Raw genomic sequence first — 22,614 nt, forward strand, 5'->3', positions numbered from 1 at the left:
CGTCCTCGGAGAGAGAACCGCAAAAGCAATAGCTATACAGAGCGGAAACAGCGTATCTCCCTTTCCACTCACAAGACTCCAATAATCAGGGCTGGAATGTAAACAGACATGTGAAATGTAACAATGCCACACATCAGCAGCACAGGAGGAATGGAATTCCCAACATTTGAGGGGGTGCAGCTCTGAATGCCAAATGCTTGGAAGCATCACAAAAGGCAAGGAATCGGGGTCCATTTGTCTGTGTGTGTGTGTGTGTGTGTGTGTGTGTGTGTGTGTGTGTGTATGCCCTGCTCGGCATAGTTCATAGCTTCTCTGAGTTATTCAAGCCCCTTCACCACGGCAAGGCAGTGATCCATGTAGGGGAATGTATGGAAGGGGATGTATGGAAGTGAGAGCTGGGCCGTAAAGAAGGCTGATCGCTGAAGAATGGATGCTTTTGAATTACGGTGCTGGAAGAGACTCTTGAGAGTCCCATGGACTACAAGAAGATCAAACCTCTCCATTCTGAAGGAAATCAGCCCTGAGTGCTCACTGGAAGGACAGATCATGAAGTTGAGGCTCCCTGGAAAAGACCCTGATGCTGGGAAAGATGGAGGGCACAAGGAGAAGGGGACGACAGAGGACGAGATGGTTGGATAGTATTCTCAAAGCTACCAGCATGAGTTTGACTAAATTGCGGGAGGCAGTGGAAGACAGGAGTGCCTGGTGTGCTCTGGTTCATGGGGTCACGAAGAAGTGGACATGACTAAACGACTAAACAACAAGAGTGTGTGTGCGTGCACACACAGAGAGACCCATTCAAGCAGTGCCTGGAAATTTGTTCTGTGACTTTAAAAATACTGATTATGCAAGAGCTGCAGCCACACAGCTTCTCCTTCCCGTTCCTTTCCAGCCCAGTTGTCTGATCTCTCCTCCAGCTGCTGTGCTGCGCACCTGGAGTTTGGCTCGCTACAGCAGCCAGGAAGGTGACGAGGATGAAAGGATCACGACTGCCATAAACTTGTCACAAAGGACAGCTTCTATCAGCTAACTAGCAGTTGGTGGCCCCCTGCGGACATTGCCCAATACCAGTTTTAACTAATGGATTCCAGCTAAATGAAACTGACTTTCACCAACTGGGAAGTTGGTTTTGTAAACCCGTTTACATACAATTTCATCAGGCTGCCAGGAAGAATTTCAAGGACCTGCAAGTCCCTTTTCTGAAGTCTTGTCCGTCTGGCGACTAACACTGAAGATGGAGGATGAAGATGGGTACATGGCTATAGACCCAGCCACCCGGGACGCGTACCCAAGACCACCTCTCAAGAAAACCAAAGGTACTTGACTTTGAAATGTCCACCCTTTTTCTTTAAGGAGAGCAGCCGCTGTGACTAAAAAAGGAAGTTTCTTAAGAGGAAGCCTGTAGGTTTGATTTGGAAGGAGTTTGCAGTGAACTTTGTGCGTGTGGCTTTTTCTTCTTCTTCTTCAACAGAATCATTAAAATCAGGTGTGTTTTAGTGTGCAGTTGTCCACAGAATATGGAGTTGCAGACATAAGTTATGCAGCCGGAAAGCTGATAATGTGCAATTTGAAAATGTGAGCAGGGGATTAGACACAATAGATATATGTGTCTATTAAGCACTTAAGAGACAGGCAATGTCAGGGACAGCATGTACACAGATTTTATAATGGTAGAATGTGCTCAGTTTCTGTACTTAAACTGTACAAACCATATTAAAAACTTCTTTTTTTGCCTCCTCTACCTCACCTTCATTTCTGGGCAGGGCATGTTTCATTGCATCCTTAGACACCAAATATCCTTAAAGTACCACTTTTTTTTGTTCCAGCTAGTTACTGCACTAAGGCAAATACATAAATGAATCATTGCTGTGATAGATATGAACAACTGGCTCCTCTGGCCCTGTTGATACAGGGAGTGAGCACGGAGCAAATAATAATAATAATAATAATAATAATAATAATAATAATAATAATAACAACAACAACAATAACAATAATAACAACAATAATGATAATAATAATAATTTTATTTATATCCCGCCCTCCCCAGCCAAAGCCGGGCTCAGAGCGCCTAACAACAATAAAAGTAACACATAAAAGCATGATTTGAACTCCTTCCTTCCTTCCTTCCTTCCTTCCTTCCTTCCTTCCTTCCTTCCTTTCTTTTTAGTGTGTGGTGTATGATGGGGAATGTAAGCAATTAAAATAATAGACCTCTTTGCACTAGATGTGCTTGTGACATTTTCTGAGGACGGCTTCCTTTCCTCTACTCGGAAATTGTAACCCCAACCTGCTGAAACGATTCATGGCTAGGTTCCATGGTATGGAACAAACCGGCTTGCCCACCCTTCTGCTTGTTCCATGCCTTACACAGACGGGAATTTTCCCTTTCACTCCAAACCACCGTTAATTAACCTGAGTAAACGTTTTGGATACTAACTGCCTGGAGCATGCAGAATTTCCAGATGATGTTCTTACTGAATCGTGCCTGATCACCTGGATTACCACAGTGATTATTACCACATAAAAGTATATTGCTATGGTAATGACAGCTCAGGAAGCAAATACAAATTAACAGGCACACAGGAAACCAGACCTAATTCAAAACACAAAAGACTCCATAAATATAACCTTGATTTCATGAGCGTTAGCAACAGAGCTGAAATGAAAAGCTGAGGAAATTTCAAGGTTTTACAAGATTTCAGGATTCAGTTCATTTTTTTTAAAAAAAGATTTTTCGGTTATGATATTGAAAATCTGATGGTACTGGAGGGTTCTTTTAAATTGTTAATGGGATAGATCTGGGTCTTGATGTGATATACTTTTTTAAGAATTTGGGTTCAATATATTTATTTATTTGTTTTATTTATTTATTCAACTTAGACACTGCCCTATACCCAGAGGTCTCAGGGCAGTTCACAACAAGACCACAACATATAAAATCAAACCGAAAGCAATAACCCAATAACCCCCCCCCCAAAAAAGCCACATTCTAAAAGGGTGTTTGATGTCAATAAGATCAACCAAAGGCCTGGTTAAAAGGAACATGTTTGCCTGGTGCCTAAGGATGTGTAATGAAGGCGCCAGGTAAACTTCCCTGGGGGGAGCATTCTACAGATGGGGAGCCACCACAAAGAAGGCCCGTTCTCATGTTGCCAACCTCCGGACCTCTTGAGAAGGAGGGCCTCAGAAGATGATCTCAGGGTCCGGGTAGGTTCATACGGAAAGGGGCGGTCCTTGAGGTATTGCGGTCCTGAGCCATTTAAGGCTTTATAGGTCAAAACCAGCACTTTGAATTGAGCCCGGAAACTAATTGGTAGCCAGTGCTGATGGACCAGGATCAGTGTAATATGCTTGAACCGTCTTGCTCTGGTGAGCAAACTGGCCGCTGAATTCTGCATGGGCTAAAGTTTCTGAACCGTCTTCAGAGGCAGCCCTATGTATAACACATTGCAGTAATCAAACCTTGAGGTTACCAGAACATAGACAACAGTAGTTAGGCTATCCCTGTCCAGATAGTGGCATAGCTGGGTCACCATCCGAAACTGAAGGAAGACACTCTCGGCCACTGAGGCCACCTGAACCTCGAGCAACAGCAGTGGATCCAGGAGTACCCCCAGGCTACGAACCTGCTCCTTCAGAGGAAGTGTAACCATCAAAAGCAGGTGACCTCCCAGCCACCTGGACTAGGGAACCACTCACCATAGGATTGGAGAGGTCAGAAAGTCATAGTACGAGTACCAACAGCATCCTGGGGTTGAAAGGCTCAGAGTTTACCATCTCCGGTACATGTGATTTTAGAAAGCTCAATAACGTTTGAGCCTCTGAGACACAAAAAGGAAGCCAGTCTAGTTTCAACTGTTGCTCAAGAGCAAATACTTGCACATCTGCAGCTGCTCGAGATACACTTAGACACATATCCCAACATTAAAATTTTTAAAATCCTCATTGATGTCAGCTAAACACATGGAATTCCGCTTCCAAGTGTGGATCTCTATTGCTGGTTTAGCGGTATGTGGTCTTCCACAGAGCAATGAAGTCATTGGATTCCTCTGTGGTCTTGGCTGCCACTTAGTACCAGACTCAGTAACAGCAGCAGTGAACACTCAACAGTGTGGGGGGAAGGGAGCAGCCAGTGGTCTTCACCACATACTTTTAATTCCACAGATCCATCCTCCAATCTTCTCTGGTGGAAAATTGGTCTTGGCATTTCATTGGCAGGAATTGTTACTTTGACACTGGCTTTGATCATTCTCACTCTTCCAGGTAAGTAATCCCTGTTCCGATCATCCTGGTTTGTAAGAGGACTTCCTCATGCCATTGATACTGTTGCTTTCATGCAATAAATAAGGCAGAGTTCCTATTCATTTGCTCTCTTGCAGGGATATTGCCTTTGTCCATTCTCCCTTGCAGAACAGTTTCTGTCTGGAGTGCTTTCTGCCCTTTCTTTCTGTAGGGAAAAGCCTAGATCAGGGGTAGACAACCTAAGGCCTGGGGGCCGGATGTGACCCAATTGCCTTCTGAACGGATGGTCCAGGAATCAGTGTGTTTTTACATGAGTAGAATGTGTCCTTTTATTTAAAATGTATCTCTGGGTTATTTGTGGGACATAGGAATTCGTTCATTATTATTTTTTCAAAATATAGTCCGGCCCCCCACATGGTCTGAGGGACAGTGGACTGGCCCACAGCTGAAAAAGATTGCTGACCCCTGGCCTAGATGGTTTCAGATGCCAGGAAGCAGAGTATTATTCATATTGAGGGGTGTGTGTGGGTGCTTCTACTCCATCTGCCAACCCCGCAGTCCACCTGCTGTTCCTTTAGTGCCCTCCCTTTGGAGCAGGCTTCTGCATCCTGGTGCTGTTGATTTCCAAATTTCACCAGCCCAAATTCCAGCATGGCCAAAGGTCTGAAATGATGGGAGTTGTGGTCCAGAAGCATATGGAAAGCAACAGATTGGGGAAGGATGCTCTGAAGGGAAGAACCTGGCCAATGTTATCAGCTGCCTGCGACCAGAAAGGATGTCATAAACTTTCCACTTGCTCCTTATACAATGTTTTGTTGTTGGTTTTTTGTTATAATGTGGATGTTTTAGCGTAGGCCGCTTTGGTAGCCAATATTGACTAGAAACCAAGACAGATTAATATCCTTAATAAAGAAATAATTGCAAGCCAAGGCCCAGAGTTCCCTTAGATAATAAACACACAGACACAATTATTTTAGGTTAATGGGATAAATTAGGCCACAGCTTTATTGGTTATAGATGTGAGCGGTTTGGCTTAGGTTTGGGTGACACCTGGCTATATATTGACTCTTGCCCGTCTGCAGGGAGTCACACTAAGGGTGAACCACCAGTAGTGGGAGCCCTATGACATACGTCAAATTGGGGCACCCCATGGGGTCCCCGTTGGGGTTGCCCCATGCCCAGGCTTTGGACAGGAACCACGCCCCCCGGATCCCTTTAACAGGATACTCTTATTGAGGAGGGGCATGCAGAGGCTACAACCTCACCTCCCTGAAACAAAGGCTTACCCTATGCCTAACCTTAAAAAGTTGCGACGATTGCTACAAGGTAGGCGAAAACCAAATGGCTAGTGCCATTTAGACAGCCATGAGCGTGGCAGTGAGGTGAGTCAGAATGACGTGGGCGGCATTCCTCCGCCCCCCAGCAGGGTCACTAAAGGTCCTGGATGTGGGGCTGCAACACCACCCACCACAGAAAGTGAGCAGATCTCTAAAACAGCAATATTTTGTTGCTAAGGAAATGAGGCTTTTTCCATTTGCCCAGATGTGATCTGTATAGAGATATAAGCAACTCACAAGAGCTATTGGTAAACTTCATTTTGCTGAACTGAAAGTCTAACAGGAAGTAGGAAGCAAAAAATAAAAAAGCTAAGTAGCGCAAGATTGGGACTGTACTTTGTACAAAGACAGCATGCCTATTTCTTGTGGTTGGTTGATTGTTGTTGTTTTTTGTCCTGTTGTCCTTAATTGATATCAGTTCTCTAATGTCTTCCATGTCTTCCAAGCTTCCCAAGGCTCTGCTCAAAGAAGCCAGGTGACCTTGCCACATCCAGTGATCTACTCAGCACAACAATGTGACTACCCAAACAGCAATGCGCTGGAACGTCTCTCCAAACTCCCAAGATACGATTCATGCAAAGACGCTTTTGCCTCATGTATGCGTAAGTACGGTAGTTCTGTGGTGGGTGGGTGCAAATCAGATGCAGGAGTCCTTTGATTCAAAAACACAAACGTTAATTACACTTCTTCTTCACGCTGTGAAATTCATTGCCCTGAGATGCGGCGATATCGGCCACTAGCTCAGATGAGCAAAATCTTACAGCAGCTTTCCCTATCTTTGTGACCTCCATATAGGCAAGTTGTTGAAACAGCAGTGTTGAATAAAGTGAAAAACTGGGTATGTTGTGGGAATGTTCAGGGTGGCAGGAGAGGATATATTGTTTATTAATATCCTTCCTAACTTGTGTTACCAAGTTTCTTTACTTAGCAGAGTGCATTCTCCTTTACATAGCAGAAAACTAGATGCAAACTTTTATGAGTTTCTTAAGACAATACACAATTCAATCTGGCTTGTCCAGATGAAATGTGTTCTAATATTTTCCTGGAAAGACCCCTTGAATCCATCCTAAAGGAATAAAGACACCACAGTCTTATTCATAAGCAATAAAAAGAAAGTTTACTCAGGCAGAGCACAGTGTGATCCCTGAAGGCAGGGTTAAGGCTTAAAGTTACAAGAATATTCAGACAGGTTTACCCCATTTGTGGGTTGACCTAGTGACTGCAGTTGGCAATCTTGGAAGCTTGCAGGATGAAAGGAAGATGGAAAAGAGAGAGTGTGGCAGCATGCCTTGCCCTTTTACCAGGTCTGGAAAGGTCACGCCCACCTGTTAGTCACATGCAAGGAAGGATGCTCCAGGCCAGGAGGAACAGGAGGTTTCAACCGGCTGGACCAAACATTCCCTTGCATTTCCACTCTAGCAAAACAAGGAACGTTGTACTTGACTGCTCTCAGTGGATTACATCCCACACAAGTAGGTTAAGATGACTGGATATTTTGCTGAAAGTGGATGTGGTGCCAAGTGTGCATCCCTGTGAAGATAGTTCCACAGATGTGGAGCCGCCCGCTACCACCAAAGAGGTTCTTAGTCTGTTTGGCACCTGCCTCGCTGTCATGACAGTGCCTTTGGGTTCAATCCCGGAATAGTAGACTCTGGAGAAAGAGGAGGAAGATGAGGCAAGAACAGATGGAACCCCTGTCTCCATTTGGTTCTAGTGTGAAGACACAACTTCCAGCTCCTTCCCTTCCTGATGAGGAGAGTTGCCAGAATTTAGGGAAGGCTCTGAGCAGTGGCTTAGGATGGCTAATCAGGGCGAGGAGGCAGGTCCCGTGCTCTTTCCCTGGACCAGATGCCACCTCAGGAGATGGGAGAAGCTGCATCCACCCAGACCCAGTGCCTGCTTGCAAACCAGCAACTCACACCGAGATGGAGACTTCTCAAGAGAAGGGGCTGTGTCTGCCCAGACTTTGAAGCTAGATGGGTGGATATGAACAACCTGTTGTCCAGGAAAGGGATAGTGCCAGCCTAAGCTGATATTCAGTACTGATCATCATAGAGATCATCTGAGCCTCCAGTGACAAGCTGAATTTAGGAGCTCCTCCAAACAATACACCTGTTGCTTCACAGGGAATGCAACCCCATTTAGAAAAGGTGAACTTCCCAACTCCCAGACCTGGAAGCCACACAACGTTAAAATCAAGCATTAAGAATTTCAACATACATTTTGAATTGTGACCAGCAGCCATTAAAAAAATGTTTAAGAGTGGGCAAAATGTTTCATTCAGTTGATCCCATTCAATAGTCTAACAGCTGTATTTTGGACCAATGGCAGCTTCTGCAGCGTCTTCAAAGAAATCAGCTCCATGTGCAGCACATTGTAGAAGTTGAACATGTTAAAAATGCTATATAGTTTGCCTGGAAAATTGCGGGTTTCTGGCATTGTTCATTGGGTTTCCACTGCTGCAACAACATACTTAAATGAGCAGAATGTCTCTCCAGGGAGAACAAGGGACTCAGCTACATTAGTTAAAGTGGGGGCATTATAAATGTGTTATAACACTGATACCAGATGGCTCTGTACAGTTCGATCCTTCAGCAATGTGATTTTGCATTATGAGCTTTACAATGTGTTTTCCTGAAATGTTTTGGTTTTTTTATGTGTCTATATCCAGCCAACCTCGGCATGTAAAAATGTTAGCCCAAGGTCAGATGGATGTTTGTTTATAATTTTATGTTCTTCAGTGAGCTCAGTTTGATCCAAAACCTCATGATCTTCTTAACCTTTTCACATCTTCGGGGAACTAATGACTCATAGGACAACTGGGGGTTAAGCAAGATGGAAGTTGCAGCAAGAGCTGAATTTGTCACTGACTTATTCTGAAAATTCTACTGTCATCATTAGCATATGATGGCAACTTCCTGAATCTCCCCTTAATCATAATAGGGCAAAATGCTGTTTTAAAAACAAACAAACCCACTAAATTTTTAATATCAAACTTTGAAAATTCAGATTAACATGTTGAAAATCTTCCATATTTGACATTCCTAGAAAGGGACAGCTCAGTCTGTAGATCATGAGACTCTTACTCTCAGGGTTGTGGGTTTGAACCCCGTGTTGGGCAAAAGAATCCTGCATTGCAGGGGGTTGGACTGGATGACCCTTGTGGTCCCTTGCAACTCAATGATTCTATGAAAGTTCAATTTCAACCTTGTTGGTTTTCCTTCTTTGACACGCAGGTGAACCTTCTGACATCTGCATCCAAGTGCCAAAGACCCCCATCACTGCAGCAGTCAATGAAACGGCATTCATCCCTCTTGATGTCCAAGTCCCAAAGACTGACTGGGATTTCATTGAAATCCAGTGGCACCACATCAAAGGAGCGGGAGAAGACTTCATTCTGAAACTTAACATGAGGTCATGCAGCCTAACCAGCAACCCGCAGAAGTGGTGGCAGCGTTATTGCCACCTCTTTTACGAGGTGTTGCCGAAACATCGGAGGAGAGTGTCAGTCATGACGAACGCTTGGCTGGTCATCTGCAATGTGCAACCGGAAGATTCTGGGAGATACCAAATCACAGTGATATCCAACAACATGAAAGATGCATGTAGTTTTGTGAATCTTTCAGTGGCTGGAGGTAAGAGGAGGCAGAGAGGTGTATGGAGGTTCAGTACACTTCAGCACAGACCTGGGCCTACAAAACCATCCTGGGTGACCGAGAATTAAGTGGCAAAACATTTTTCTGGTTTGCACCTTTTCAGTCTCCAGGGTGGAGGATGGGTCTTTGAATTCTTTACCACTTGGAGGTGGAAGAGAGAGAACCCTGAGCACAGAAATCAAGCATTACCAAGAGATTGAAATTGTGCTAGTTTTCTGCGTGTTTACATGAGGAAGCATTTGACTGTGCCAAACCCCTTCTCCAGCTTGGCATAACAGAATCTGAAATGCATAAACTGGTTCTTGGAGGCAGGGAGCAGGAAACCTCAGTGCCAGAAAACAATCAAGAAGAAGAGTTTGGATTTGATATCCCGCTTTATCACTACCCTAAGGAATCTCAAAGCGGCTAACATTCTCCTTTCCCTTCCTCCCCCACAACAAACTCTCTGTGAGGTGAGTGGGGCTGAGAGACTTCAGAGAAGTGTGACTGGCCCAAGGTCACCCAGCAGCTGCATGTGGAAGAGCGGGGAAGCGAACCTGGTTCACCAGATTACGAGTCCACCGCTCTTAACCACTACACCACACTAGCACTCTCAAAGTGCACAAACATAACGTGTTTACACATCTGAGTAACAGCTAGGCAGGGGACAGACTTTTTGTCCTAGTGGTCTATAGTGCAATGTGAAATCTGTTTTGCATCTTATGGGGTATAATCTAATTAAATATTCATAACATATTGCTTTCTGTGCACTTTCAGAACAAATCTGTAGAATGTGATAGTTCTGACCTACAGTTGATGTGATCAAATGTACCATGTTTGGTATTTGTAAACCTATAAATAAGGTTCTCCCCCCCCCCCGGGTGTAGCTTACATAGAGTACAGGCACAGATCTCATGAACTGAGGGCATGTAGCCTTGAATAAGATCTGGCAGATTTAACAAAGTATAAAATGCAGTACAGTGGTACCTCAGGTTAAGTACTTAATTCGTTCCGGAGGTCCATACTTAACCTGAAACTGTTCTTAACCTGAAGCACCACTTTAGCTAATGGGCCTCCCACTGCCGCCACACCACCGGAGCACGATTTCTGTTCTCATCCTGAAGCAAAGTTCTTAACCTGAAGCACTATTTCTGGGTTAGCGGAGTCTGTAATCTGAAGCATATGTAACCCGAGGTACCACTGTACTGGAGTGCCACTTGGAATGGAATTGGTCTTTGGGGAGCTTTGAGGAAGCCATTTTGTATTTCTTTTCCTCTAGAAAAGTGAATATATTGAAGGCACTGAACATATCCACTGCCAGTTCTTCCATGTTCAGTTGGAGAAATTCGAATCTGAAGGCTGATCTCTTGTTCTTGCATGTTGAAATTAGGGTTCAGCTGAAAATGCACCATGTTCATAGACTGCAGACAGGGCTCTCTCCTTTCTCGTGATGTTCTCAGGGAGACCTTGCAAGCTTTACTTCCCATCCAGCATTGCCCTCCCTCTAAATGGACTTCATGACAGTGCCATGTAACGTATGAGATTGGGCAGTGTGATGAAATTTGAAGCCAAATCAGAGTGAGGACAATCATTCCAGCACCATACGGGAGGAAGGAAGAATGGCTCTGAGCAGGAATGGGAAAGGGTACTTGCACATCTGCCTGAAACATCTGGGGCAACTTTATGTTGAGTCAGATCATTGATCCATTTAGCTCAGCTTTGTCTACACAGACTAGATAACATCTGTCTGAAATCCTGGAGACCTGCTATCCGTCAGTGTAGATAATACTGAACTAGATGGATCAGTATCCTCCTCTGCTATGCCCCTTTGACTCCAACCTCTGAGTGATGCTGTCCATGTTTTTCTTTTTCCCTTTCAAATATGTTAGGAGATGGTGAAGGAAGCAGGCATTCATCACACTAATTGAAGAATGGCAGGAGAATTTCTTCAGCTGTTGCTGGGAGAGGTAAGTGACTATACTTAGGGAAGCTTCTGGAGTTTTATGCTTATTTACTTGTCTGTTTTTTCACCTTTTAAATTCCAGATCCTATAGTGCATTTATTATCTTTCAATCCTGAAACTAAAAACAAACAAAAGAGCTAGAAGCTCAAGCAGTCCAGTCCACAACACCATATAAACCGAAGAATAAGTGATTTAAGTTCTCTTGAATTCATTGGGATAAATTCACTAATGCCATGAAGGACTTTACATTACCCAACCTTCACATCAGGCAACCTTTACAATCCAGCTTGTGCACCAAAAAAACCCCACAGCCCAGGAATCCATTGTGTTAGACCCTTTCTGATGACCAAGTTTCTCAGGACTGGACTCAAAGATTACTGTGTTTGTTTTTGTATGGCGAAGCGAATCTGCTTGTTTGATGTAGCCCTAAATGCAGGGTATTTAGAAATCTTTTACTGTAATACATAGGACTGTTACAGAAAGACTTTCGTCCGGTTTATCACTCCATTCAAAGAGCAAATTGGGGGGGGGGGGAGAAGAAGAAGAAGAGTTTGGATTTCATATCCCACTTTATCACTACCCGAAGGAGTCTCAAAGCGGCTAACATTCTCCTTTCCCTTCCTCCCCCATGACAAACACTCTGTGAGGTGAGTGGGGCTGAGAGACTTCAAAGAAGTATGACTAGCCCAAGGTCACCCAGCAGCTGCAGGCGGAGGAGCGGAGACGCGAATCCGGTTCCCCAGATTACGAATCTACTGCTCTTAACCACTACACCACACTGGACATTGGATGGTAAAAATTTGCACCATTCAGGCCCCCCCCAACACTCATAACAGTATGATTCAGGTAGCCATAATTCATCCCCTTTGATAACTACACTTGTCTGATAGTTAAAATATAGATTTTGTTCTTGTGCAATAGTTCTGTTCTTTGTTCTCTTCCATAGCAAAAGAGGTAGCAGACGGATCGACAGAACTAGATGGAACTTTATATCAAGCCAAACTAGACACAGTACAATGACAATGACAACAACGCATGAATTTCTTTTCTCCAGCAGTCGTTCTCAGAATTTGCCATAAATGACCATTTTTGCACATCATGGGTGGGAGAGATTGGAGCCAGTGTGTACTAGTAACTGAATTGGCCTTTGATCATGTAGAGTGGAATTCAAGCACCGTCAGCTTTGAGTGCCTAAGTCCCTACCTCTCAGCCTCAACTGTAAAACAGGAGTAACAGTAAATTATCCCCATCATAAGTTATGAGTTTGTGAGAGCAACGCACAACAAAAACACTTAAATCTGGGACTGGCTAGTGGCTGAATGTTGGACACCTGGCAACCACATGTATGCTGCCTTGTGTCTGAGGACAGAAACAAGGTGGGTCATAAATGGAATAATTGCATTTAAAATAAATTGAATGCATAACTTTGTACACTAGTAGCCATTTCAAAATTGCAGTCACACTATTATACAAAGGTCCCTATCCCAAACCATTGCTTATGTACCTTCTGCAAAAAGTGTAGTTATTTGGAAATGTTTCATTTGTGTTGCTCATAAGTCCATTGCCTCAGCATAGTAACTAAGGCTGCAATTCTACACCCACCTATCTGGAATTAAATTCCATTTGACTAATTGGGATTTTTTTTCCCTGAGCAGACATGTATAGGATGGGGCTGTAATTGTACAAGCTGTCAGGAAGACCCAAGTGAAATTTTCGCCTCGTCCATTACTTACTAGATGTCCTTAGGTGGGCCTGTCAGTCTCAGCCTTGCACATGTAAGAAGATACTGCTAGCCTATCATACGTGGCTGTTATAAGGATTACTGAGATCACTCTAAATGCTGAGGAGTTTTTCGTCAACAGCATGGTTGTTAACTTTTTGATTTTTTAAAAACACTTCACATAACACTAAGGAATGGCTAACATCAACCAAGGTCTATAAACCAACAACAAACCATCGCTTACAAATACACCTTGTTCGTAGTTAATAATTCATTTTGTTGGCCAGGTTCAGATTACAAACCATGGTTTAGCATGAAGTATGAACCAGGCCTGTCTTGCCTCCAAGAAGGTGATCAAGTGCCCTTAGCTCCTTGCCATGAGCAATTAGTCTATTGCAGGCTTCCTCAAAGTCGGCCCTCCAGATGTTTTGAGACTACAATTCCCATCATCCCTGACCACTGGTCCTGCTAGCTAGGGATCATGGGAGTTGTAGGCCAAAAACATCTGGAGGGCCGAGTTTGAGGAAGCCTGTTCTATTGCCATCTGCTCTTACAGATCTTCAGATCAGTACCAGGTACCGGGCACTAAAAGTAGGGCTTTTGCCATGAGGAGTTCTTGTCAGTGATTATATATATCACCTGATTCAGATCTATGTACAGAAGCCTATTGCTACATACTTACTGATTGCTTTTGCAAGACCAGAAAAAAAATGAGTTATGTTTTTTATTCTTCAAATTGCACCTAAGGCCCAGATTGATCGAAGGCCCAAACTGCATTTCCTCCCCACATAACTTTTTGCTTTTATAATTTAAAACATAAGGTCATGGTGCTCAGCATTTCCCTGCCCTTCCTGTTCTTTGCTGGCTGCTGATTACAAGGGGTTTAGAAGGGTAATGGCAGACCTTTCAAGTGTCACTATTTCCCCAGGATATTCAGGGAATTACAGAAGCCATCCCGGCTTCTGATCTGACCCCAGAATGTTTTGTTTTCCCCCTTCCATTGCCGCCACAGCAGACATGCGCAACACTCTTGCTAGCCGCTCTCTGCCGCCACCAAAGCCACTGCCACTGTAATGCTTTATGAATTTATCCGTATATTTTTATATGTGTAGCATTTCTTCTTTGTAAGCGTGCCCTGCTTTGGTTTTATTTACATGTTCCTGTATGAAATGAAAGAGAAAAATTATTCTACAGTGGTTCCGTTTATATAATATGCACAGGCCATGAGACAAATTTAAATCTTCATGAGCTTAACTGTCCTGCTGAAATTAAAGAGAGTTGCGCTACAGTCCTTAGCATAAGCAGTGCTTTTTTATAGAAAAAGGGGTGCTGGAACTCACCATGAATGCTTGTTCTCTTAGAATAGCAATGTTGCCCACCTGAGAGATGCCAGAACCAAGTTCCAGCAAGTTCCAGCTGGGGGAAAAAGCCCTGGGCATGTCTCATGAATGTGCTCTATGTGGGGCTACCTTTGAAGGTGACCCAGAAACAACTAATCCATAATGCAGCTGCTAGACTTGTGACATGGAGTGGCCGCCGAGACCACATAACACCAGTCCTAAAAGACCTACATTGGCTTCCAGTACGTTTCTGAGCACAATTCAAAGTGTTGGTGCTGACCTTTAAAGCCCTAAACGGCCTCGGCCCAGTATGCCTGAAGGAGCGTCTCCACCCCCATCGTTCTGCCCGGACGCTGAGGTCCAGCTCTGAGGGCCCTCTGGCAGTTCCCTCACTGCGAGAAGTGAGGTTACAGGGAACCAGGCAGAGGGCCTTCTCGGTAGTGGCACCTGCCCTGTGGAACACCCTTCCATCAGATGTCAAGGACTTTTAGAAGACATCTGAAGGCAGCCCTGTTTAGGGAAGTTTGGAATACTTGATGTTTTATTGTGTTTTTAATATTCTGTTGGGAGCTGCCCAGAGTTGCTGGGGAAACCCAACCAGAGGGGTGGGGTATAAATAAATAAATGGTGGTGGTGTCTTGAAGCATAGTGAGATCTGGAAAAGAGTGGGAGGAGCTCAGAGAGCTAGAGTATCCCAGAGTGGGTTGCAGGGTGGAGGTGGTAAATTCCAGACAAGAGATCTCAGATTCCAGGGACAGGCATAGCAGTTTAGGACATCTGGATAACAGTGGGATAACAGGGGAATGTCCCACTGTTCTACCTTCAGATATGCCTAGTCTACCTCCTCCTGTCACCCCAAATCCTTTGCCTTTAGGGGAAGCAGCTGAGAGTAAAGTGGAGCCAGCCTCAATTTCATCACCATGGACAGGGAGACTCCAGTGCTGGTGCATGAACAAACCTCTTTTAGACGATGCAGAGGGAGGGATGCCCATTTGCTTGCCCAGTCCTGGAACACCATCTGCCTGTCATGCAAATAACTTTGTCTGCCCCACTCTTCAAAAGGAAGGTGTGGGGAGTGTCACTTGTTAGATCAGTGTTTTAGATCGCGCTCAGCCATGCATTTAAACTCTCACGTACCTGTTAATTTCTACACTCTGAGCCTTGCCTTATGTACCTATCTGACCTAAAAATTAAAGCCTTTGGCAGAACTGGAGTTGGAAGTTCACTTTCTTCATCTGACAGGGAGGGCCAGGACAATCCTATAGGTGCCTAAGCAGAAGTAAGGCCTACTCATGTAAAAACACGCTGATTCCTGGACCGTCCATGGGCCAGATTGAGAAGGCGATTGGGCCACATCCGGCCCACAGGCCTTAGGTTGCCTACCCCTGTAATACATTGTCTGGGAGTGAGTACCACTGGACTCAAAGAGAATTGCACTTGAGGAGGCATGCATAGGGTTAAATATTATTAAGCACTTCTAGCTTTGTTGGATTCAGCCCAGAATCATCTCCATTCTTCTAACTCTTGTGAAATAAAGAAGTCAGTGTGGAAGAAAACACATTTAATTGTTTTTTACTCTGAGGAATTAGTTTACTGCACCACCCACAGTCTCAAGATAAGCCTCTCCAACAGAGAGTCAGGTTTGCTACCATATACAGAGCGTGTTGTTTTCCTCTCCCTTATTCTATCTAAATCCCCAAGACACCATTCTGCCTTAAAGCACTCATGTAGTTGCACGTTAAGTTTCTTTCTTTTGCAGGGACTAATTTCTCCCTAATTGCTGTCATCATCAATCTCTTTCCTACTCAAGTAAGGGGCCTCAGCTGTTAAAAAGCAAAAAAAAACCCTACCTCCTTTGATGTTGACTTTGCTGGTACATATTAAGGCTGACAGGGGTTATGCACAACCCCAAAGCAACACCTACATTGTTTTCCGTTGGCTCTCTCTCTGGGGAAGTTACTGAGTTTGCATCTGATGATTTTCATCAGGTTTGCTTGTGCTTTAAAAACCTAGAAAGTTATATTGGCAGTTGTTGAAAAAACTGCAGGGGAAAGTGTGTGCAGTGATGCTGCATGTCAGATGAACAGCGACCAGGTTAACTTTTTTAAAGCACTAAAATTCTGCTAAACTAAGGTTCTGCCCTGTGCCTTTGAAAAAAAAAAAAAAAACTACTGAAGTTCAGACATCAGCAAGAGTTTGCACTTCATGCCCTGAAAAACTGCTCCTGCTGATTTTTTTGCATACCAAGTCTCAGGAGCAGCCCAGACCTTTTACTTTACTTTTCTGGCTCCAAGCTCTCAGTGCGGCCTTTTAAAAACAAATAATTTTTTCTTTCCAAACATGAGCCTTCCGTGGCACAGAGCAAAAGTCAAATAAGCCTCGCAAATTTGGGAAGAGCAGGGGGCACCTCATTTGAACCCGCCAGCCACTGCCCCCTCAAGTCAAGGTGAATAACACTGAAGGCCAGTCAAGATATTTAGCAGAAACCTCAACAAGCACATCTCCCCCTCTCTCTTTCTTGTTATTAAAAATGCAACATTAATAAATTAAACGACTGCCGATTTGCTGCTCTTTCATGATGCTCCAAATCAGTGCTATTTTTCCAGAAAAAGAGATGCCGGAACTCACCATGAAACCTCCCTTGTTTTCTTAGAACAGCAACGGTGCCCACCTGAGAGGTGCCGGAACTGAGTTCCAGCAAGTTCCATCTGAAAAAAAGCCCTGCCCAAAATCAATAGCCTGAGGCAGCTGCCTCACTACCTAATGGGAGGGCTGGCCCTGTTAAGCCCCAGACAGCAACATTCAGGAAAGCAACAGGAAGCTTCCCCAGAGGAAATTCTACTGCTTCTCTGGGTCAGGAGTGAACTAATGGCCCCAGTTAGGAACACAGGCAACGTTGCCAGCTCCCAGAGGAGTCTGACTGGAAAGAGACATACACAAAGCAGTAAATTATGAGGTACAGCTGGCAACCTCCCAGACAGCTATTCAGGATTCTCAGGAACCTGTTATTTATGTGTATATTTACAACCCTTCTTCACTGAATATTTCAGTCAGTGATGGCAAAAGAAAATAAATTTGGGCAGGGTGCAGCAGGGCAAAAGTATATTTCTACATGGGCAAGTTGTGTCTCACATGTTAAGATCCCTGAAACAAAAATAATGTTTGGGGAAGCACTTGACCCCGCCCCTTGCTGGCACCAGCCATGATTTCAATCCTAGAGTAATGATCTTAGAAGCCTAGAATTGCAGAGTTGGAAGGGACCCTAAGGGTCATCTAGTCCAATCGCCTGCAATGTAGGGATTTCAACTAAAGCATCCATGGCAGATGACCAGCCAGCCTCTGCTTGAAAACCTCCAGGGAAGAAGTGTCTGCAACCTCCTGAGGTGAAATACAAAAAAATGTACAGCAAATAATAATAACAGACAATAATTACAGAATCCAGAAAAAACAAGTCAGCTAGATGTTTTAAACCAGGCATAGGCAACCTTTGCCCCTCCATATGTTTTGGCCTACAACTCCCATGCTCCCTAGCTAACAGGACCAGTGGTCAGGGGTGATGGGAATTGTAGTCCAAAACATCTGGAGGGCCGAAGGTTGCCTATGCCTGCTTTAAACAAACCAAGAACTCTGTCATCAAACCAGCATTACTAACCTGTGGTGAGAACAACAGTGATAATCTCCAATTAAACCAAACCGCTTCAGTCACCCCATCTCTCACCTGGGTCAGTACACTCACTGCGTCTCTTCCTCTCACATCACTCCGTGGCATATGAGCTACTTTACACTTTTGATCCTCACTCTCAAACCCACCGAGTCTTTCACCCCAAGTGTCACAAATCATTGCCCACAAGCACTCATATGTAAGATGGAAAGCAAAACCCTGCCACCTCATTTTCAACAGTAACAGCAGAGAGAGAGAGAATGAGAAAGAGGGTTTCTCCTTACTGATGCTGCACCAGTAGGTAAAGGTAAAGGTCCCCTGGACGGTTAAGTTGAGTTGAATTTGACTATGGGGTGTGGTGCTCATCTATGTTTCAGGCCGAGGGAGCCAGCGTTTGTCCACAGACAGCATTTCTGGGTCATGTGGCCAGCATGACTAAACTGCTACTGGTGCATGGAGGACAGTGACGAGTGCCAGAGTGCACAGAAACGCCGTTTACCTTCCTGTCACAGTGGTACCTATTTATCTACTTGCACTGGCATGCTTTTGAACTGCTAAGTTGGCAGGAGCAGGGACAGAGCAACGGGAGCTCACCCTGAGGTAAGGCAAAGGTAAAGGGACCCCTGACCATTAGGTCCAGTCGTGACCGACTCTGGGGTTGCGGCGCTCATCTCGCTTTATTGGCCAAGGGAGCCGGCGTACAGCTTCCGGGTCATGTGGCCAGCATGACTAAGCCGCTTCTGGTGAACCAGAGCAGCGCACGGAAACGCCGTTTACCTTCCCACCGGAGCGGTACCTATTTATCTACTTGCACTTTGACGTGCTTTCGAACTGCTAGGTTGGCAGGAGCAGGGACTGAGCAATGGGAGCTCACCCCGTTGCAGGGATTTGAACCGCAGACCTTCTGATCAGCAAGTCCTAGGCTCTGTGGCTTAACCCACAGCGCCACGTGGAAGTCAATTACCTCCCTGATCACATAAGCTCAAAGAACAAACAGCTCTGCTGATAACAGCATTGCAATAAAATGTATGCAGGCGAAGGCCACAAAGGCACAATAAGAGTTAGCAGATAGGGCTGTATCAGCAAGATTACAGGTCCAGTCTTTCTAGTATGCTAGAGCACTGCGGCAAAAAGCATCCAGTGGGTTTTTGCCAGCTATCTTCTGCAGATGTTTGGGGGGCTTTTAATTGGACTGTGTGTATTCTTTGTGTGTAAACCTACAAAAAACTCTCAGCGGACAACACCGGGGGATCAGACTTTGGGAAATATCCTGCTGAATCAGTTAGCCTGCACAAACTAATAAATGCTGTATTCTCTCTCCTCTCCGTCTCCTGTGTCTCACTGACAAAATCCAGGAAGAACAGGTTTTAGACCTGCAACAACCCCGCCATGCGAAATCAATCCGCCGAACTTATGATTTGCAAGCCCAAGAGGCTGGGTGGTTTAGAACACAGTGCCACATGTGTCCCTAGTAGTGCTGCTGCACTAGTTGTTAGTTTATAGCCTACATATTTGTTTCATTTTTGTATTTCTTATGCAACTGGGTCTCCTTTCAGACCCAGTCCTCCTTAGCTCTGTCAAGTGTCCCTCGGACCACAACCTGAGACTTGCCACAGCGGAGACAGCCCACTCATTTTGGCATCACTTATCTCCACTTCTACTTTTCTACACCTCTGTCCTCATCATAACAACGAAAGGATGTTTCACTTCACTTCCCCCAGCTTCCCTTTTCCTGAAGCACGCACACCAAACAAACCCGTGCGCTGGAAAGAACGAGCTGTTTCTCAAAGTGCAGGTTGGACGCTACATTTACCCACAGGAAACTGAGGCCTAGAGAGTAATCTAGGGCAGCCTCAAAGTGAGACGGCAGTTGAGAGAACCAGCAACTCTAGGAAAGTTGACATGAACGAAGGACCTTTTCTTTCTCCCTGAAGAAAGAAAAGTTCCTAATTCTTGTCAGGCGCGAAGTAACTTTAAAGGACTTCATTCGAGATATTACAGCATTTCTGGTGGGCTGGAAGCTACGTGTGGGCCTTGGGCCATTTTCAGGTGAGTCACAGTGCCATGGCCTACCCTTCAGTGCCTCCTCAACCTGTTCCATTTCCTAGCCATCCCACAGCCTTTTTGTTGGAGCAATGCCAGCACCAGCAACTCCTTGGATGCTGAGTAAAGGAGGGTGGGAGCCAGAGAAGTTGGTGGAGGGTTAGGGATGGGGGGAAAGGTCTCCTTCCTCTGAAGAAAAATGTCCAGAGGAGATATTGAAGAAAACTAGGGGGAAATGTTAATATTTGATACCATCATTATTAAGTTGTGGGTGGACATAGCAGACGACACAGAGATTTCTCCAGGTGGTTCTTTATAGTAAGCTGGAACTGAACTGAACTGAACAGCTCAGCCGGCCTGCTTTTATAGGCAGCCGGCTGTCAACATTGTAACAGCAACACCACAGGGTTTCCCGTCTAATTAACTGAAGTGGACCTGAGTGAAAACTATATACACAATACCCCTGGTGGCCAGGGTGAGAACTTCAATACATAACAATCATCATCAATAAATCAGCTGGAAACAGAAGAGAAGTGAGGAAAGTTGTAACAGGAGGAAGAAATGAAGATAAAAGGACAAGAGAGGATGGATGAAAGAAACTAGAAGTTTGGGGGTGGGGGTGGAATAAGATACAAGTTAAGTGTGAAAAGAGAAGGGGGGGGAGAAATTTCAGGAGACAAGTGAAAATACTTTGATAGACATGTGGGCGTAGGAAGCGAGAAATACAAAATAAAAATCCTTTTTCCATTTCAGATCCTTCTAAATCAGCAAGTTCTGCCTAAAATGGGCAGGCTGAATCACATTCCCTCCAGAGCAAATGCCTCTATTTAACCTGAGGAAAGCTGAGCTACGCATAGAACTCCTTACCACAAGGAAGATTTTGGAATTTCCAACAATGGAGCGGTGTCTGTAATTTCCATCTGGTTATGTGAAACTCAGCCTACATCTGCCGCCATTTTGTGACCAGCTCTGTCCCTGCAACACCATTTTGTGATTGCTGAGCCTCAATCACTTTCAGTCATTTCAAGGGCCTGGGAGCAGTACGTTTGAGAATCCCCGTGTTAGTGTATAAAGAACTAAAAGGCCAGGACAAGGTTAGCTGGAGGGCTGCCTTGTACTTTATTCACTGGCCAGATCACTGTGATACTCTAGCCCTCTTGATTTCCCCCACAGATATACTGTATCTTATTCATTTAGTGTCTACATGAACTACTAAGGCTTTTAGTGTTGCGGCACCAGTCTTTTGGAACACTGCTACAATTGCCCACTAACAACTGCAGTATTTCATCACCTGCTGAAAACCAAGCTTTTTTAGAGATTTGAATTTTTTTTAACATTGGTCATTTGTTCTGAATTTTATGATTTTACAATTTCATGGTGCTTTGGTAATTTCACTGCACACTGCACCATACAATTAGCAATTCATGACTATTCTTAAGAATAAAATAAAATGCAGATTTTGGCACATAGAATTCTGCTTTTTCCATTGCCTCCCCCCCCCCATCCGCTCCCATCAGTTATGCACTGCAAAAGTTATTTGTTTGTTTTTTGACACTTTGCAAAGCTTCAGAAGCGACTTGTCAACATTCGCAGCAGGACCTCTGCTCATTTGCCTCTAATGCGGTAAATAACTGTTATAAAAAGGAACAGCAACACCCCCGAAGTGTGAGCCTCCAGTTGTGACCCTAATCGAGAAAATGTATCTCATTTTTGTTCTGAATTATAGTACTCAAGGGCTAGTCCTGCCCTTAGGCACCTCAAGTAGTTGATTTTTGCCTGGAAAGAAAGGGTAGCAAATTGCTAGTTATTTAATTTGCCGTCATTTTATTTTCTTCTTCCAGGGAGAGGTACTTGTGGGATTTTCTGTCTCAGGTGCCAATATAACTTGGCTGGCTTTCAGAAAGATGCACCTTGCCACAGTGGTGGCCTCAGGGTGTGTGTGTGTGTGTGTGTACCATTTACTGCTTCACCTCAGGCAGCAAAATGACCTGGACAAAGCCTGACCAAGAATGAGGTGCTGTTAAAGAACTTGCCATTCATGTTTTGCCATTAAAACAAATATGTGGGTTTCAAAGTGGGGAACTTGTGGCCCTCCCAAGCTGTTGGAATCCAACTCAAACCAGCTGCCCCCAGCTTACATGACACATACCGTATTTTTCGCTCTATAAGACGCACCTTTTCCCTCCTAAAAAGTAAGGGGAAATGTGTGTGCGTCCTGTGGAGTGAATGCAGGCTGCGCAGCTTTCGCTGAAGCAAAAGCAAAAGCAACACGAAGCCTCCTCAGGAGGCTTCGGGCAGCTATCCCTGAAGCCAGGAGAGCAAGAAGGATCAGTGCGCACTGATCCCTCATGCTCTCCTGGCTCCGCTCCGCTGGACTGGCACTGTGAGAGGGAAAGCTGTGCAGTGCCCCGTCAGTGAAGCGGCAGGAGAAACGGAGCCCCTTCCATTTCTCCTCCCACTTTCCTGGAGAGGCGCTGAGCAGAGAGGGAGAGAATTTTTTCTTTCTTGTTCTCCTCCTCTAAAACTAGGTGCGTCTTATGGACGGGTGCTTCTTATAGAGCGAAAAATACGGAAATCAGATATTGTTGAAGTTGCATCCCTGCAATGTCTGGAGCATGGGTAGGTAAACTAAGGCAAACTAAGGCCCAGGGGCCGGATCAGGCCCAATCG

At 44.8% G+C, this 22,614-nt stretch overlaps 1 protein-coding gene across 2 annotated transcripts; it reads left to right on the forward strand.

Moving 5' to 3' along the window:
* The first annotated feature begins 665 nt into the window (after positions 1 to 665).
* LOC308470059 (uncharacterized protein) lies at positions 666 to 21,223 on the forward strand. 2 transcript variants are annotated; one of them, XM_080993306.1, is made up of 6 exons: positions 666 to 1,316; positions 4,168 to 4,266; positions 6,029 to 6,184; positions 8,819 to 9,217; positions 11,107 to 11,184; positions 20,698 to 21,223. In XM_080993306.1, the coding sequence occupies exons 1-5, from the start codon at positions 1,235 to 1,237 to the stop codon at positions 11,139 to 11,141; spliced, it is 771 nt and encodes a 256-aa protein (XP_080849432.1). In that variant the 5' UTR covers positions 666 to 1,234; the 3' UTR covers positions 11,142 to 11,184; positions 20,698 to 21,223. The 2 variants fall into 2 exon arrangements, with proteins under 2 accessions (XP_080849432.1, XP_080849431.1); XM_080993305.1 differs by lacking the exon at positions 20,698 to 21,223 and adding an exon at positions 12,127 to 15,453 and having other exon boundaries at positions 667 to 1,316.
* Positions 21,224 to 22,614: the final 1,391 nt, after the last annotated feature.

This window comes from Podarcis pityusensis (genome assembly GCF_964106645.2).
Source record: "Podarcis pityusensis genome assembly, chromosome: 2".
Lineage (NCBI taxonomy): Eukaryota > Metazoa > Chordata > Lepidosauria > Squamata > Lacertidae > Podarcis > Podarcis pityusensis.

Excerpts from the sequence above, each read along its gene's own strand:
- LOC308470059 (XM_080993306.1), top strand. The coding sequence starts at position 1,235 with ATGGAGGATGAAGATGGGTACATGGCTATAGACCCAGCCACCCGGGAC. Across the intron at positions 4,267-6,028 it reads GATCATTCTCACTCTTCCAG|CTTCCCAAGGCTCTGCTCAA; the intron begins GTAAGTAATCCC and ends ATGTCTTCCAAG. Across the intron at positions 6,185-8,818 it reads CGCTTTTGCCTCATGTATGC|GTGAACCTTCTGACATCTGC; the intron begins GTAAGTACGGTA and ends TTTGACACGCAG.